The sequence below is a fragment of the Pantherophis guttatus genome, chromosome 9 (assembly GCF_059756535.1).
Source record: "Pantherophis guttatus breed Tessera chromosome 9, ASM5975653v1, whole genome shotgun sequence".
In the NCBI taxonomy this organism is placed as follows: Eukaryota; Metazoa; Chordata; class Lepidosauria; order Squamata; family Colubridae; genus Pantherophis; species Pantherophis guttatus.
Genome location: NC_142071.1, coordinates 27,605,403 through 27,622,464, shown reverse-complemented (window position 1 = coordinate 27,622,464; position 17,062 = coordinate 27,605,403). Strand labels below are relative to the sequence as shown.

Below are 17,062 nucleotides of genomic sequence, written 5' to 3'. Positions count from 1 at the left end.
AAGGAAAGAATGGGCAAGAGAAAAGGGTGAATTTCATTAAGCATTTTAAGGACGTACCCTTTCAGCTATGGCAAATTCAGACACCATACTAAAAAACAGAGACATCACCCTGCCAACAAAAGTGCGTATAGTCAAGGTTATGGTGTTCCCAGTTGCAATGGACGGCTGTGAAAGTTGGACCATAAGGAAGGCTGAGCTCCAAAGAATGGAGGCCTTTGAACTCTGGTGCTGGAGAAGACTGCAAGGCGATCCAACCGGTCAGTCCTAGAGGAGATCAACCCTGACTGCCCTTTAGAAGGCCAGATCCTGAAGAGGAAACTCAAATACTTTGGCCACCTAAGGAGAAGGAAGGACTCCCTGGAGAAGAGCCTAATGCTGGGAAAGATTGAGGGCAAAAGAAGAAGGGGACGACAAAGAACGAGGTGGCTGGATGGAGTCACTGAAGTACTTGGCGTGAGCTTAAATGGACTCCTGAGGATGGTAGAGGACAGGAATGCCTGGAGGAACATCGTCCATGGGGTTGCGATGGGTCTTCACAACTAACAACAACAACAACAACAACAACAACAACAACAACAACAACAAATCCTTTCAGGAGGGCTTGGTTGGCGATTCAAGATGGCATTTTGATGTCCTTTCAGCTATAAAGCCAAGCCATTGCCTACAGGGAAGATTTCTTGCCTGCAAAGAGGTCCATTTCAGTGATCCATTGTGGGGTTCTTTGGATCATCTCATCCAGGCCCATCCATTGTTTTCCGGTGATTCCCAAACATTTTCTTTCTGCAGGAGACTTCTCCAATCCAACCTGGAGATGGAAACAGGGACTTCTGTATTAAAGAATGGTGAGCTCCACCACAAAGCTAACAAGAGAGAGCTGTGAAGTTTATAGGCTGATTAGGAGTCATTTGCATATCTTTTTTGCCAGGCACCAAAAGTGGCACCAGAAGTACATGGCATGGATTCTCGAAGGAGAAAAATGTCTCGGTCTCATCTTTGTTCCAAGTAGGCCCAGCCACAGAAGCTGTAAAGCTCTTGTAAATCTCTCTTTCCGTCTTGAGTAAATTCCCAATGATGCCGAGGGAGACGTATAAATTCAATAAAAACCATACCGTAACCTATTTATTTTAGCTGCAGACTTACAAGTTTTCCATGGAGAAATGTCTTCAATTAAAGCGGATGGAGAAACTGCACTAGTCGTAGGAGACACCTGGAGATCATCCTGGCTAGTCAGGACAGTTGCGCGACAGGAAACCGTCTTGATAGAAAATATGGTTCATAACGCCAGATGGACGGCATCAATTGGCTCCAGGGAGGTGACCCAAGTTGGGCCAGAGATAGCTTCTATGACTTTGATGGCTGATTCACTTGCTGGAAATGCTGGTGGAAAGACTATCAGTGAGGTTTTGCTTCAAAATGACTTGGCTGCATAGGCTCCTTGGTTAAAAGAAAGTATTATGGGCTAGAAGTATGAAGTCAACTTCATTTAATCAGAATAGAGTTGGAAGGGATCTTGGAGGACTTCTAGCTCAACCTCCTGCTCAAGCAGGACACCCTATACCATTTCAGACAAGTGGCTGTCCAGTCTCTCTTTAAAAGTCTCCAGTCTTGGAGCATCCAGAACTTCTGAAGGCAAACTGTTCCACTGGTTAATTGTCTTCACTGTTAGGAAGTTTCTCCTTAATCCCAGGTTGCTTCTCTCCTTGATTAGTTTCCATCTCATTGCCTCTTGACTTTCCTTCTGGTGCTTTGGAAAATTGACTCCCTCTTCTTCATGGCAGCCCTTCAAATACTGGAAGACTGCTATCATGTCCCCTCCTAGTCCTCCTTTTCTCTACACTTGGCCGTGCCCAGTTCCTGCAACCTCTCGATGCTTTGCAGAACAATGAAGGGCCTCTAAGACTTTGTACATGTCTCAGATTCAGAGGGAGGGGATGATAGGTCTATAGAGGGGTCGGTCTTTTGGTCCTACAGAAAACACTAAAGCCGGAGTCATCAACATAGTATCCCAAACTCTTCCCTTTAGGGCTTGTGGGCTTCACTGGTCCATGAGTTTGTTTGTTTTTTAATATATGAGAAGCAGATGGACTTCTGGCCCAATGACATCATGTGCACGATGACATCATCACATCCATCACATCATCATCAGGTGCACAATGATGTCATCACACTCATCACAAAATAATCAGATGCACGATGACGTCACACTGGCACAACATAATCAGATGCATGACGACGCCATCACACCCATCACAATATCAGGCGCCATGATGGCATCCTGGCACCCATCACAACCGAATCAGATCCACAATGACTTCTTTGTGTGCCTGGAATCATCTGCGCAAGGATATCCTGATGCACTCGACTTCCTTGGACGTGGCCCCATATGAGCAGCATTAGGAAATAAATATGGCAGAAGATCCTAAAAAAAGATATTTGAATTTTATGGCAACATTCCTGCCTGTTTGGGGGGGGGGAAGAAGAAGAGAGTAAAGAGTCTTATGGGCTAGAAGTATGAAGTCAACTTCATTTAATCAGAAAAGAGCTGGAAGGGATCTTGGAGGTCTTCTAGTCCAATCTCTTGCTCAAGCAGGAGATCCGTTACCATTTCAGACAAGTGGCTGTCCAGTCTCTTCTTAAAAGTCTCCAGTCTTCGAGCACCCACAACTTCTGGTGGCAAGCTGTTCCACTGGTTAATTGTCTTCACTGTTAGGAAGTTTCTCCTTAATCCCAGGTTGCTTCTCTCCTTGATTAGTTTCCACCCATTGTGTCCGGTCCTGTCTTCTGGTGCTTTGGAAAATAAGTTGATCCTACAGAAGGGTAGCCTTTCAAATACTGGAAGACTGCTATCATGTCCCCCTCTCCCCACCCCAATCCTCCTTTTCTCTAGACTAGCCAAACCCAGCTCCTGTAACCGTTCTTCATAGGGTTTTAGTTTCCAGGTCTTTCATCATCCTACTTGCTCTTCTCCGCCCTTCTCCCAAAGTCTCGGCATCTTTTTTGTAATGCAGTGACGAAAACATGTCCCTGGTTCCTGGCAAATGAATATTTTTGTGCCTAGTGGCCATGTCTTCCATGCCTGATCTGTTGCGAACACAAAAGCCTTTGGCAGCATCTATTTTAACAACCACCTCAAAAGCTCATATATGGACACTGGCCCTTCAAAAGGTTGCCTGCCTCTGCCCAGGAAGGTTTCCTCTCTTGTATTGTTCAGTTGCAAAGATCTAGTAATATATGTTGGGGGGGGGGAATATCCCTTGGCCAGGGGCCTAGAAAACCAATACCTTCCCCCGCAGACAGTCCATCTCCTAAAGCCAATAAAAAGGTGATGGCAATGAAGGAGGAGAGATTTAACTGCAGCCTTGCAAATGTTTTTCGCCTGTGCACTTCGGGAATTAATTTGGATTTCTGAGCAATGACAAGCAATTACCTCTCTCGCGCATTTCAGGAACATTTGGGTCTGGTCCAGCGTCTGGAAAAAAAAAAAACACACAAAACCTCCCGGTGATTGGCTGAAAAATGTCAGTTCATTTTGTCTCTCGAGTTTCTGCTCGCTTTGCTCCCAACCTCCTCTTTCCCAGGGCGATCCGGAATGGGGTGAGATCCTTGGCAAAAGGACACGGATTTCAAAGCTGCTTTATGATTCCTCTTATTAGTAAAAAAAACCGTCATTGATTACAGTGGCGTAGGACTATGGCCCGAGATGGTGTTAAGTATAAGATAATGTAATATAATAAAGGAGCACGGTCACGCAGCGTTCTGCGGCTTTAATGAATCCGCCACGAACAAGAAGAACAAAAATCAATAGTTTACCATTTCCTCTGGATTATGCATCATAAATTTCCTTAGAGTTGTGTGTGTGTGTGGGAGAGAGAGAGAGAGAGAGAGAGAGAGAGAGAGAGAGAGAGAGAAGGAGGGAGGGGGGAGAGAGAGAGAGGGAGGGAGGGAGAGGGGAGAGAGAGAGAGAGAGAGAGAGAGAGAGAGAGAGAGAGAGAGAGAGAGAGAGAGAGAGAGAGAGAAATGGAGGGCCTTCTCCGTGGGGCCAAATATATATATATATCTTTTTAATTGTATTTTAATGTTTGTAGTTTATGTTTTTACTTTGGCTGTACACCGCCCTGAGTCCTCAGGGAGAAGGGTGGTATATAAATTCGATATAAAATAAATAAATAAAATATCTACGAAGCTCTTGCAGGCATGGCCAAAATCTTCATATTCAGCTTGAAAGCAGGATGCCCTGGCAACCGAACGGAATTGCATGAAATGCTAAGGACTTTTTTGTGTGTGTGTGCAAAAATTGTGTGTGTGCATGTGTGTTTGTCTGTTTCCATGTGTGTGTACGCGTGTGTACCTGCATGCATGCATGCATGTATGTTTGGTGTGTATACGTATACACACAAACACACTCACACACCCAGACTGCAGGCATCTGTAGTCTGTGTCTGTCAAGCACAATCGTCTCTTGATGAATGACAAGGTACGATAATAGGGCTCAGGTTGCCATGGTAACCAGACAGCCAAGCTGTGTGCCTTGAATTTTGTCATCTAAAAATGAAACCAGAAGCTAAAGGCAGGGGAGTGGGGGGAGAGAGAGAGACAGAGAGAGAGAGCGAGAGAAAGAGAGAGAGAGAGAGAGAGAGAGAGAGAGAGGGAGAGAAGGAGAGAAAGATGTGAGTAGAGCCAACAGATTAACTCATAGGAGCAAAGGAGGACGGATGGGAGAGAGCGGGCAGCTAGAAGTAAAGAGAAAACCAGAAAGGTGAAGGGGTTAAGAAGGAGAAGGCGACCTTCAGCTCAGCAACGAATATCATTGGAATGCAAAACCTTATTGTGATTGGTAGAGTCTTTGATGCTTTCTGAGCTCGGATGCTTTCTTACAGATGTTTTCATGACCCAATGAGGTAACATTATCAGTGCTTAGAAGTCCTTTTAACCACTGATATTATCTTGTTGGGTCATGAAACACCTGCAAGAAAATAACCGAGGTCAGAAAGCACCAAGGACCCACAGCTACAAATAATCTCTTCCATTGTTAGCGTGATTTTGATAGCCATTGGAATCGGCAAAGTGGCTTCTCTGTTGAAACCATCTGAGAACGTGAGAATAATTAACAGAATAACAGAGTTGGAAAGGGACTTTGGAGGTCTTCCAGTCCAACCCCCTGCTCAGACAGGAAACCCTACACCACTTCAGACAAAGGGTTGTCCAATCTTTTCTTAAAAATAGAATAGAATTCTTTATTGGCCAAGTGTGATTGGACGCACAAGGAATTTGTCTTGGTGCATACACTTTCAGTATACATAAAAGAAAAGATACGTCCGTCAAGAATCATAAAGTACAACCCTTAATGATAGTCATAGGGTACAAATAAACAATCAGGAAACAATCAATATCAGTATAAATTGTAAGGATACAAGCAACAAAGTCATACAGTCATACGTGGGAGGAGATGGGTGATGGGAACGATGAGAAGATTAATATTAATAGTAATGCAGACTTAGTAAATAGTTTGACAGTGTTGAGGGAATTATTTGTTTAGCAGAGTGATGGCGTTCGGGAAAAAAACTGTCCTTGTGTCTAGTTGTTCTGGTGTGCAGCGCTCTATAGCGTCGTTTTGAGGATGGGAGTTGAATCAGTTTATGTCCAGGATGCGAAGGGTCTGTAAATATTTTCCCAGCCCTCTTTTTGACTCGTGCAGTATACAGGTCCTCAATGGAAGGCAGGTTGGTAGCCATTGTTTTTTTCTGCAGTTCTAATGATCCTCTGAAGTCCGTGTCTGTCTTGCTGGGTTGCAGAACCAAACTAGACAGTTATAGAGGTGCAGATGACAGTGCTTCCAGTGTTGGAGCATTCACAACTTCTGGAGGAAAAATGCTTTGTGGATGAATCAGAAAGTTTTACTCCTAATCTGGTTCGTAACTATGTCTTAGGTTCCTGCTCTAAGGATAGTAGAAGGGTAGCAGGGTCCTTGGATGAATTTTAAGTGGATCTATAAGGGAAGCTCTACACCACGGATCCCCTTGGGACAGTCCACCACAGGAGTTTTGTGCTCCAGGGAGAATATAAAGAAGATCCAATTGGCTTAAATTGATGGTCCAGCTCAAGGCTGGCTCAAGGCATTTTGCTGCCTGAAGCAAGGGACAAAGTGGCCCCTCCTTTCATTGCATGCATGAAAACCAAGTGGGCTGGCTATGGAATCCATCTTCAACATGGATCATGGAATAAAAAGCAATTGGATTTCAGGATAAGTTGTTGTATATCATTTGCACTCTTTTCCAACACCCTGTTGGTTCCCACTTTGCCTACTGGTAGGACAAACCATTGTTGATCTAATCAATAATTAGATCAAACAACAACAACAGCAACAACAAAAAGCTAACATGCAGCTAACATGAAGCCTTCAATTTCTTTCTTCAGCACTCTGATCTCAAGCAGGAATGCTGAAAAAAGAAACTGAAGGCTTCATTTTGGCTGCCCAAGAACAAGCTTTGCAGACCAATTCCACGAAAGCAAGAATTCAACATGTCAGCAACAACAGCAAATGTTGCTTATGCAACAAGAAAGGTGAAACAGTGGGTCACCTTATCAGTGGCTGCAGCAAAATCTCACAGACTGGTTATCTACAACATCATGATCGAGTTGCCAAAATGGTACATCGGAAATTTTGCAAGATGTTTGGGTTCGAATGCAGCAAAAATTACTGGGAACACCAAATGGACAAAAGTTCTTGAAAATGAGCAAGTCAAGATCCCGTGGGACTTTCGGATCCATCTGATCTTACATCACTACGTTGGAAGAGAAAAAAATCTGGTTCACCAGGTGAGGCATGAATTGAAGAGAAACAGCTAAAAAACAAAAAAACAAAATATTGTGATTTGCATTGACAAATTTGCCATCAGTCAATTGCAGAAGATGACTTTACTTGGAACAGCTTCCATCCTGTGACAATATCTGTAACACCATCAAACATCCAGATTTACTTATCCCAGGTCCTTGGTAAGGACTTGATATGTAGACAAAAATGCCAACTCAGTCTGAACATGTGGCTGTCTGTGCAATGACTAATAATAATAATAATAATAATAATAATAATAATAATGATGATGATGATGATGATGAGGAGGAGGAGGAGGAGGAGGAGGAGGAGGAGGAGGAGGAGGAGGAGGAGGAGGAGGACAATGATGGCTAGGGGTGATATGATAGCAGTGTTCCCATATTTGAGGGGCTGCCATAAAGAAGAGGGGGTTAACATATTCTCCAAAGCACCTGAAGGATGGAACAATGGATGGAAACTAATCAAGGAGAGAACCAACCTAGAACTAAGAAATAATTTCCTGACAGTGAGAACCAACCAACCCATGGAATAGCTTGCCTTCAGAAATTGTGGATGCTCCAACCTTGGAGATTTTCAAGAAGAGATTGGACAGCCGGTTATCTGAAATGGTATAGAGTCTTCTGCTTGAGCAAGGAGTTAGACTAGAAGACTTCCAAAGTCATGCCTAAGGTGCAGCTAGATGTCACTATGTCCTGTTGATTGACCCAACGTCAATTGGCTTTCATACCTAAGGCAGGACTAGAACTCATAAGTCTCTTCATGATTGGCCCAAAGTCACCCTGCTCACTTTCATGGCTAAGGCGGGACTAGAACTCACCATCTTCTGGTGATTGGCTCAAAACCAACCAGCCAGCTTTCTATGACTAAAAGAAGCCTAAAACCCATGATCTCCTCGTTTCTAGGCCAGGACCTTAAGTGGCTCTGTAGGTATAAATACTCAATTTGGTTTTTGGCCCAGAAGGTGACCAGGTTGCTCAAAAAAAAAAAAAAAAAAGGAGGGGGGGTGAGGGAGATACAGCATGATCATCCTATGGCATTACCTGACATTGTCATGACTAAAAAAAACCATATTATCTGTCTTTGGGGTTAAGAGCTCTACACAAGGACATCATTGACAATGGTTGAATTCAGGGAGGCTAATGGGATATTCTGGCGGTACATCTTAAATGTGGTTATTTATGTTTCCATTTATGCCTTATATATATATATATTTATGGGGTATAATTATGGGGTTCTCTACCTTTAATGTATATTTCTTTCTAAATTTATGAATGATCCAACCCTTTCATTCACTAGTAGTTGAACTTTGAACTACCTGAACTAACCTGAACTTCCTTCCTTCCTTCCTTCCTTCCTTCCTTCCTTCCTTCCTTCCTTCCTTCCTCCCTCCCTCCCTCCCTCCCTCCCTCCCTCCCTCCCTTCCTTTCCTTCCCATTCACCCCTATTGTAGGGCAGGGGTCCCAAAACCCGGGCCAAAGACCACCATTGCCAGAAACCAAGCCATGCAAATGAATGAGGCCCCATCTGCACACATGTGGGATGCATGCAGTACATGAGACTACGCCTCCCTCTCTGGTCCATGGAAAATCCTATCTCCACGGAACCAGTCCCCGATGCTGAAAAGGTTGGGGGGGGGGCTCTGTTGTAGGGGATGACTAGGGAATTCTGGGAGCTGAAGTCCCAGAGGTGGTATTCAGCCGGTTCGGACTGGAGATTGCAGGTGGGCCTGCCCAGCGGCCCTGGTGCTATGCCATTGTATTTAGGCACATTTTTGAGGCTGAGCACATATGCCGAAGGTGCGCGCGCGAGCAAAGCACATGCACAGAAGGTTGGGCGCATGTGCAGAGGACGCGTGTGGGGCGAACCGGTGGAAACCCACCATGGTGAAGTCCTTACATCTTAGTTGCCAAAGTTGAGAAACACAGGTCCATCTGTCTACTTACCTATCTATCTACTGGTACAGGGTTCTCCAACCTTGGCAACTTGACGACTTGTGGACTTCAACTCCCAGAATTCCCCAGCCAGCTTGCGCTGGCTGAGGAATTCTGGAAGTTGAAGTCCACAAGTCGTCAAGTTGCCAAGGTTGGAGAACCCTGTACTAGTATATATAGACAAACGGATTTCTGGAGTTGTCTGGTTAAATGCAAATTCTGGGGAGGGGGTGGGGGAGAGTAGAATATTGTTTCAATGGCACAACTAGGAAGAACATTTCTTTTCCCACATATTTTTCTACCACTTTTCACTCAAAGGGAAGAAAATAATTGGGGGGGGGGGAAATCTTATGGATGGCGACTTTGCATTTATTCAATGACAAGCGTCCAAGGAATGTGTGCAACTGTGCAGTTTCTCCTTGAACAACCGTCACTCCAGCAATTGGCAGCCTCCTTGGCTTCTGGCAGCCTCACTTCAATGTCCTGACCAAGCTCCTCCTACAAGGGAGCCCCCTCCCCTTTTCGGTTGGAAAACCTGAGTAGCCAGGGCAACTTCAGAAGAGTACACAACAACGTCAGCCAGTGTTTCCTCTGCCTCTGATGAAGAACCACAAAAACCATCACCAAGAAAGAAATTGGAAGTGTTTTTCTCAGGCAGGGCGAGAATAAGAAAAATGGACACAACCAGTGGTGGGCTGCAACCGGTTTAGCAATTCGGTGATTGCGCGCCTAACATGCTTGTGCGCAGTGTTAAAGATACAGCAATTTGAAGCTCAGCTGCTTAACTTCTAAGGCAGCCCCGGTAAGTAGAACAGTGGAGGTGCAGAAATCAGCTGTGCCGCGTGAATCAGCTGAGCCGGAAAGAAGGAAATATAGGACAGGATAGGATGGGTGCGGGTGGGTGGGTGGGGCCAGCTGATTGTCGGAACTACCGGTTCGCCCGACTCGGTTCAAACCGGCTGAATCCCACCTCTGTAGACAACCTTCTTTTAGAGAGGAATAAAACCTTGGAGGAAGTACAACACTAAATACATGAGTTCAGAGACCAAATTATGGCATATAGAACAATCCGTAGGGATATGCTACAAGGCAGCATAAAAAGCCAGCGTTCACGTGTGTTTAGACATCAACAACTGCAAACAGAATTGCACAGCCTTCAGAATCGACCGTCTACAGAAGCGCTATCCAATTTCAAACTTCTGGGGAAGAAATGACGAATGGAAGATGGCTCTGCTAAAAATGGAGCTGATGACAGTGATGGAATGAATTTGCTGGCTAGTCGAGTGACTTTTCATAATTCCCCTCCAGACACGGAGAGGATTTGAGATTACCCACAAGTGCTCCAGACAATTGTTCCTCACGAGAAAATTGCAAAGTAATGGTCTCCAATGGGTTTAGAGCTCGGGGAGATGAGGGAATCACCAATATGAGCCATGGTGGCGCAATGGTTAGAGTGCAGTACTGCAGGCTACTTCTGCTGCCTGCCAACTGCCTGCAATTTGGTAGTCTGAATCTCCCCAGGCTCAAGGTTGACTCAGCCTTCCATCCTTCCAAGGTGGGTAAAATGAGGACCCAGATTGTTGGGGGCAATATGATGACTCTGTAAACCGTTTAGAGAGGGCTGTAAAGCACTGTGAAGCAGTATATAAGTGTTATTGCTATCTTGCTCAACCATGGTCAGCACCTTGAAGGACCCTGGATTAACATACTACCTTTTCTAATCATTTTTTAAAATAAAAATTGCTTGTTAATTGCCTTTCTGCTATTTGGAACCTATGGATCAAGAGGTTTTAAGCACTGGATGAGTTTCCTTCCATCCTTAGCGAAAGACATTTCAAATACAAGGACTTTATTTTTTTACTGTGTTTCCCCGAAAATAAGACTCTGTCTTATATTTTTTTTTTGAACCCTGAAATAAGCACTTGGCCTTATTGCCATGCGCTCAAAAGCCTAATTGGGCTTATTATCAGGGGATGTCTTATTTCGGGGGAAACAGGGTAATAAAAAGCAAGAGAGTGATTAGAATGTTGATTTTGGAAAGTTACAAACAGGCTAAGAGTCCAGATGGATTTGTAATAAGATTTTGAAATTAATTATAAGAACCTTTCCCGTGGGAAAATGCTTTTCTTTTGATTTTTTTTTTAAAGTGATAACATGGGACTTTGAAGGCTGAACACTAGAGGGAACCAGAAGGAACTACATACTACAATTAAAAGAGAAGAACCCTTAAACTGGATTTACTAACACAGAACGGAGCAAAATACATTTTTGAATAATAGGCCCAGAAGTTAATTCTAAGGAAGTCTGGTGTTTTAAAGAAATAATGGAAGAGAAATAAGTTTTATCACACAAGATAAAAGTATTATCACACTTTATCTGAAAGTGGATTTAAAAATGACATGCTATAGGAATGCTATGGAAAAAGATGCCGCACTGGATATACATATGAATCTAATTCCTTAATAATTAAAAGGATAGACAAATAAATTAAAAGAGCATTTTCCTATATTGGATTTACAAAAGAGATTTGTTAAAGCTTTGAAGAATTTTGGGGGTAGGGGCAGATTAAAAGTGAAAAGTAATCAATTTTAGGACATTATTTGAATGGATTAAAGATCAAGATTTCTAAAAGGAAGGAATATAAAGTTGGTTTATTTGAGCAAGCTTAAAATAGATACGTTAATCGACTTTTGCTGATCAGGTCTGAATGATGAAGTTTAAAAGATTTGTTTGTAAGGATTACAGGATTGTAAAAAGGGAGTTTTGTAGACACAAGTTGAGATATGGGACAAAGAGATAGTTGGCTGCATTTTAAGAAGAGATATTGCTGAAATTGCTTATACTTGTGATGAAGGGGGAAGTCATTTCTTTATATTTTTCTTTTCTTTACCATATGTTTCTTTTTCTTTTTTCCTACAGTATTATTCTTTCTTTTTTTTCTTTTAGGCAGTTTTTCTTTTTCTTTCTTTTTAGTTTGTATTCATTTGTATCTTTTTAATTGTAATGTTTAATAAAATTACTATTAAAAAAAGAAGTGGCATCAAATTTCTTTGGAGTGGCTTTTCAATGTTTTGGAAAGAGCAGAAATCAGGACTATTGGAAAAAAAGAGTTTTGTCTTGGTTAAAAAACAAAATGGAACAAAACCATGACAGATTTGACAGACCAGCCCTTGAATGATGACAAAGCAGATTGCTATTCCTGATCTTGCTAAATTTTGTGTTGGGATGAGTCACACTTAATCACTTTCAGTGCAAGTGGAATATCATGGAGGTGAGTCAGCATACGGTAACACTTTTATTGGTGAATCAAGCGGTGTAATTATATATATATATAATTATATAAGATGCGAATCACGGTTCAAGACATGGCTTCTAAGAAGAGAATCCAAGCCTTGGAGATGCTTCTCCTGACTTCACTTCCAGGAGGAATCAAAAAGAGAATGCTCCCTATTTTTGAAATGTATTTGAATATTAGTACTGCTGCTACCGACGGCCTCCCATCGACCCGTGCGCTCCCACAGAGAGGGCCTCCTCGGGGTGCCATCAGCCAAACGATGTAGGCTGGTGACCCCCAGGGGGAGGGCCTTCTCTGTGGGGGCACCCACCCTCTGGAATCAGCTGCCCCCAGAGATAAGGAGAATCCAAGACCTCGGTGCCTTCCGCCGTGCCCTTAAAACCTTCTTTTTCCAGCAAGCCAGGCTGGCCTAACACTTTTTAAAATGTTTTTAATTGTCTGTTATTGTTTTTAATCATGGGGCCACATTTATATATATCTTTTTAATTGTATTTTAATGTTTGTAGTTTATGTTTTTATTTGGCTGTTCACCGCCCTGAGTCCTCAGGGAGAAGGGCGGTATACAAATTTAAAAATAAATAAATAAAATAAATTAGTAGCTCGGGTGGGTAGTTGGGCTGTTGATTTGAGCTCTGAGCTTGGCAATTTGGTTGCAAACCTTTCGTCACCATTCGAGGAGACGTCGTCAGTGAGCTCTGAATTGTGCTCGTCTGTCAGAACACCGGCCTTTCAATACCTTTTTATGTGATGTAAATTAGTGTGAGTGTTGTTTGTTCGGATACTTCTGAGTCATGGTCTGATTTCGGACTGTTTGATTGGCTGGCTGGCTGTTGTTACTGAGGCGTGTTCTGACAGACGAGCATAATTCAAAGCGCATTGACGATGTCGCCTCGAATGGTGACAAAATGTTTGCAATCAAATTGCCAAGCTTGGAACTCGAACCAATAACCCGGTCCCTATTGTGCTCTAGTCTGTAATCACAAACCATAGAGCTTGTTTAAGACAGATGTCCTTGAAATCATGTACCACCAAGCATGACTCCAGGTCTCACTCAGTTCCCCAGAGGGTGATTACCTAGGAATTTAAGGAATGTTTTTCTGGCATCGTAGAGTCCAAAATGTATCGGTGATCAGAAGTAGCACTCAGTAGTTATTTATTTATTTATTTATTTATTTATTTATTTATTTAATTAATTAATTAATTAATTAATTAATTTGTATACCACCCTTCTCCCAGAAGGGACTCAGGGTGGTGAAAAGCCAAAATTAAAAAACATACAGATACAAAAGTTAAGATAATTAAAAAAGAATTAAATCATTGGCTTTCCAATTTAGACAGGAGTTCCACCGAAAGTTGTCTATGGGGATTCTCAGTCATCCAGATCATGGTTGGTTGGTTGTCCCAAAGGTGTTCCTTTCAAAAGGCAACTGGGCGTTGTTTTTCCTTGAAGAGGTTTCGTTTCCTATCCAAGAAGCTTCTTCCATTCTGAAGAACTGAGCTCCAGAACGGAAGAAGCTTCTCAGATGAGAAGTGAAACCTCCTCAAGGAAAAACAAAAGTCAGTTGCCTTTCGAAAAAAAAAAAAAAACACCTTAGAGTCCACCACAAAGTTGGAAAAAAGAGAGGAGATGGGGAAGTCATCCAGGCTGTTCCTGGAAGGAGGGGTAGGCAACATGTTTTTAAACGTAGAAGAGGAGGGGGGCCGGGAAGTGGGATTAGGGAGAGAAGCAGTTTCTCAACGAAGCACACTAGAAAGATGAGAGAGAAACGAGCCTAATGTTTGTAGAAATCAAAGCAATTTAGCTTTCCAATCATCTGCACGCTAATAAATCCAGACTGATCTTTCGTCCCTTTGGTAACAAAGCAAAGGGGAATGAGATCAATGGCCAAAGGAGCTGAATTTTCTTAATCTGGGTTTTGTTGCTGGCCACCATCGCTTCGCACGGAGAATGCCAGCTCGCAGTATGAATATCCCCGAGATAGAAAATGCTAGTCTCGGCTGCAAATCGCTAATCACCTTGCGGACAATGAAAGCGCCATCACAAGAGAGGCCTAATTGATAAATGCGCAAATCCCAGTAAACCTCCGGCCGATTTTTATCAGCTGAAAATGAACAAGGGAAGAGCAAAGACTAAAAATAAAGGAACGTGGCCCTCCGAGAGACTCAGCTTATCCGGAGAGAATTCGGAGCCCTATTTTGCTCCTGCTTTCCGAAGGAACGCAAAAAAGAAAGAAAGAAAGAAAGAAAGAAAGAAAGAAAGAAAGAAAGAAAGAAAGAAAGAAGGAAGGAAGGAAGGAAGGAAGGAAGGAAGGAAGGAAGGAAGGAAGAAAGAAAGAAAGAAAGAAAGAAAGAAAGAAAGAAAGAAAGAAAGAAAGAAAAAAAGACCCTAATTAGCTACAAGTACAAAACTCATTATTTCATTGTCTCTGTTTTTGTGGCGTGAAATAGGTTTGCCATATCACACACATTTTATCTGTTGCTCTCCTGCTTTGTCTCCTTAATAGTGTCTTTATGAAGATAGACTTTCTTTGTTCCTCTCAGCAAAGGTCTTCTTTGGGAATAAGAGGTCACCAGGCCCAGTGGGGTAATGAGAAAAATTTTTGGTTTTGGGGGACAGAAAAAAACAAAAATTAGATGTCATCTATGGACCAGCTTTGGAGATCTGGACCGAAGGATTTGCAAAAATGCAACGTTGGCTGGGTCAGGGCGAGGAGGTGGCATAGGAAACCCAACCCATCATCGATGGGGGTGGGGGCGGAGGAAGAGAGGATGGTCCCCAATTGTTCTCCAAATGTAAATTAGCCAGGAATGCGTTTAACAAGAACGAGGTAAATTATGATAATTACTCTGACTGATAGGGTCCTCAAGCATTACTAATTAGCATTTATTGCACCGGATTATTGAAACAATGTGTGTGTTCTCCAGAGGTTTTTTTTTTTTTAAAGATCCCCCCCTCCTCTTTTGGGGTGTGTGTGCAAGAGGAAAGGAAGGCCAATAGCCCTCTGGGTGGGAGATAGATGGGCGGTTAATTGGATGGATAGATAGATAAATGGATGATAGATAGATAGATAGATAGATAGATATGATAGATAAATGATAGACAGATGATAGATATGATACATAGATGAGATAGAGATAGATAGATAGATGATAGATGATAATAGATGACAGATAGACAGAGAGATAGATATGATAGATAGATGATAGATGAGATAGAGATACATGATAGATAGATAGATAGATAGATAGATAGATAGACAGATGATAGATAGATATGATACATAGATGAGATAGAGATAGATAGATAGATGATAAATGATAATAGATGAGAGATAGATAGAGAGATAGATATGATAGATGATAGATAATGATAGATGAGATAGAGATAGATGATAGACAGATAGATAGATGACAAATAGATAGATAGATAGATAGATAGATAGATATGATAGATAAATGATAGATAGACAGATGATAGAAATGATACATAGATGAGATAGAGATAGATGATAGATAGATATCATAGATGATAGATGACAGATAGACAGAGATAGATATGATAGATGATAGATGATAGATGAGATAGATGATAGATGATAGATAGATAGATAGATAGATAGATAGATAGATAGATAGATAGATAGATAGATAGATAGCAACCCTTAAAAAAATACCTGAACCATGGCTGGGGGGGGGGGGGATATTTTGGCACGGACTGTGACCGTCACCTCCCAAAGGGATAAGACCATAAACTCGAAGGAAAAAGAGTTGTATTTTCCTTTTCTTTTCATTCTGTAGTTGGGGGCTGGGGGTGAGGGGTGGGCTTTCTTAGATGGACTCTGGGATTGCATTGGTTTGTTTGTTAAGATCACATGGGGGTAATAATGAGAATTTAAGGAGTTGTAACAAATCTGAGGGGAAACCCCCCCCCCAAATAGGGGCACATGTGCAGCCGCATCAAATCATGTATTTCTCGATAAGCTATGGGAGATTTTTAACAGACCAGACCGACGATCTCCTTCAAACCAGGCATTGAAAGGGTTTTAAAAACCTTTCAGCCTGGGATGAAAAAACAAAACAAAAAAACCATGTAACTAAATCACACTTGATGGATCTGCTACCAGAACTGAATTTTTTGTAGGCTGGCGAGGTTCTTTTTGTGTTTTTTGTTTTCATAATGGGGAAGGAGTTTAAAATTAGAAATCAATTAAAAACAGATCAATCATCTCATCGGGACCACGTCTTTAATTGTATGCCAGCCATCTAATTGGTTACAGGTTCGCGAAAATACTTAAGGCCCTGGAAGGAATTACTCAAAGAAAGATAAAGAAATTGGACTCCATTTTAGCTCTCAAGTTATACCACCTGCGTTCAAAAGCTCTTGAAAATCAAGAGAAACAAAGACGGTTGCAGAGAACAGGCCTGGCCCACCGCAGACCCCCCAAAAATAAAATAAAATCTCAAAATATGAAAAAAGGAAAAAGGAAAAAGCTAGAGAGCGCAAGACCAAAAGCCCATTATCCTTTTTAACCTTTAAACTAGCACCATTCATCCGGTTAGAGAAATTGTAGCCTAGCAAGACTAAAAAGCACAAAAGCCAACAACATAACCAGGTGAAAATTTCAAGGTATTGTCATTTCCAAAGACGAAAGCGAAAAAATAAAATAAGTACAGGCAATTCAATATACTGTAATTCAAACTAAACAAGAATGGAAATAAATAGAAGCATGCATATTTTATTTCATTTTTTTAAATGAAGTCAGAATTGGCCAGCTATCTTTTCTGCTGTGTGTGTGAATATTGCCTCTCCCCCCCCCATTTTACACAAGCAGAATTAGAGAAACACCGAACAATTTTAATGTAGCCTAAATAACGTGGCTTGATTTTATAAAGTTAATGTTCCTATTAAAATAGGGAGAGAAGGGAAAGAAATAGAAGGAGAGGAGAGGAGAGGAGAGGAGAGGAGAGGAGAGGAGAGGAGAGGAAAGGAAAGGAAAGGAAAGG

The 17,062-nt window shown here is 42.1% G+C and overlaps 1 protein-coding gene across 15 annotated transcripts in view; it reads right to left on the bottom strand.

Moving 5' to 3' along the window:
* The window catches only part of LOC148112507 (uncharacterized), a 243,759-nt gene that overhangs the window by 53,999 nt on the left and 172,698 nt on the right, over window positions 1-17,062 (bottom strand). For 13 of the 15 annotated variants that reach the window (XR_015729346.1, XR_015729345.1, XR_015729354.1 and 10 more), the window contains one exon: window positions 5,209-6,842. The exons of the other annotated variants lie outside the window; for them this stretch is intronic. Coding sequence is in view for 1 of the 13 variants with exons in the window: in XM_087875695.1 (XP_087731821.1) it covers window positions 6,740-6,842 (103 nt within the window). In the remaining 12 variants the exon portion in view is untranslated. Of the gene's footprint in view, window positions 1-5,208; window positions 6,843-17,062 lie in introns of those variants that run through there. 15 annotated transcript variants of the gene reach the window in all.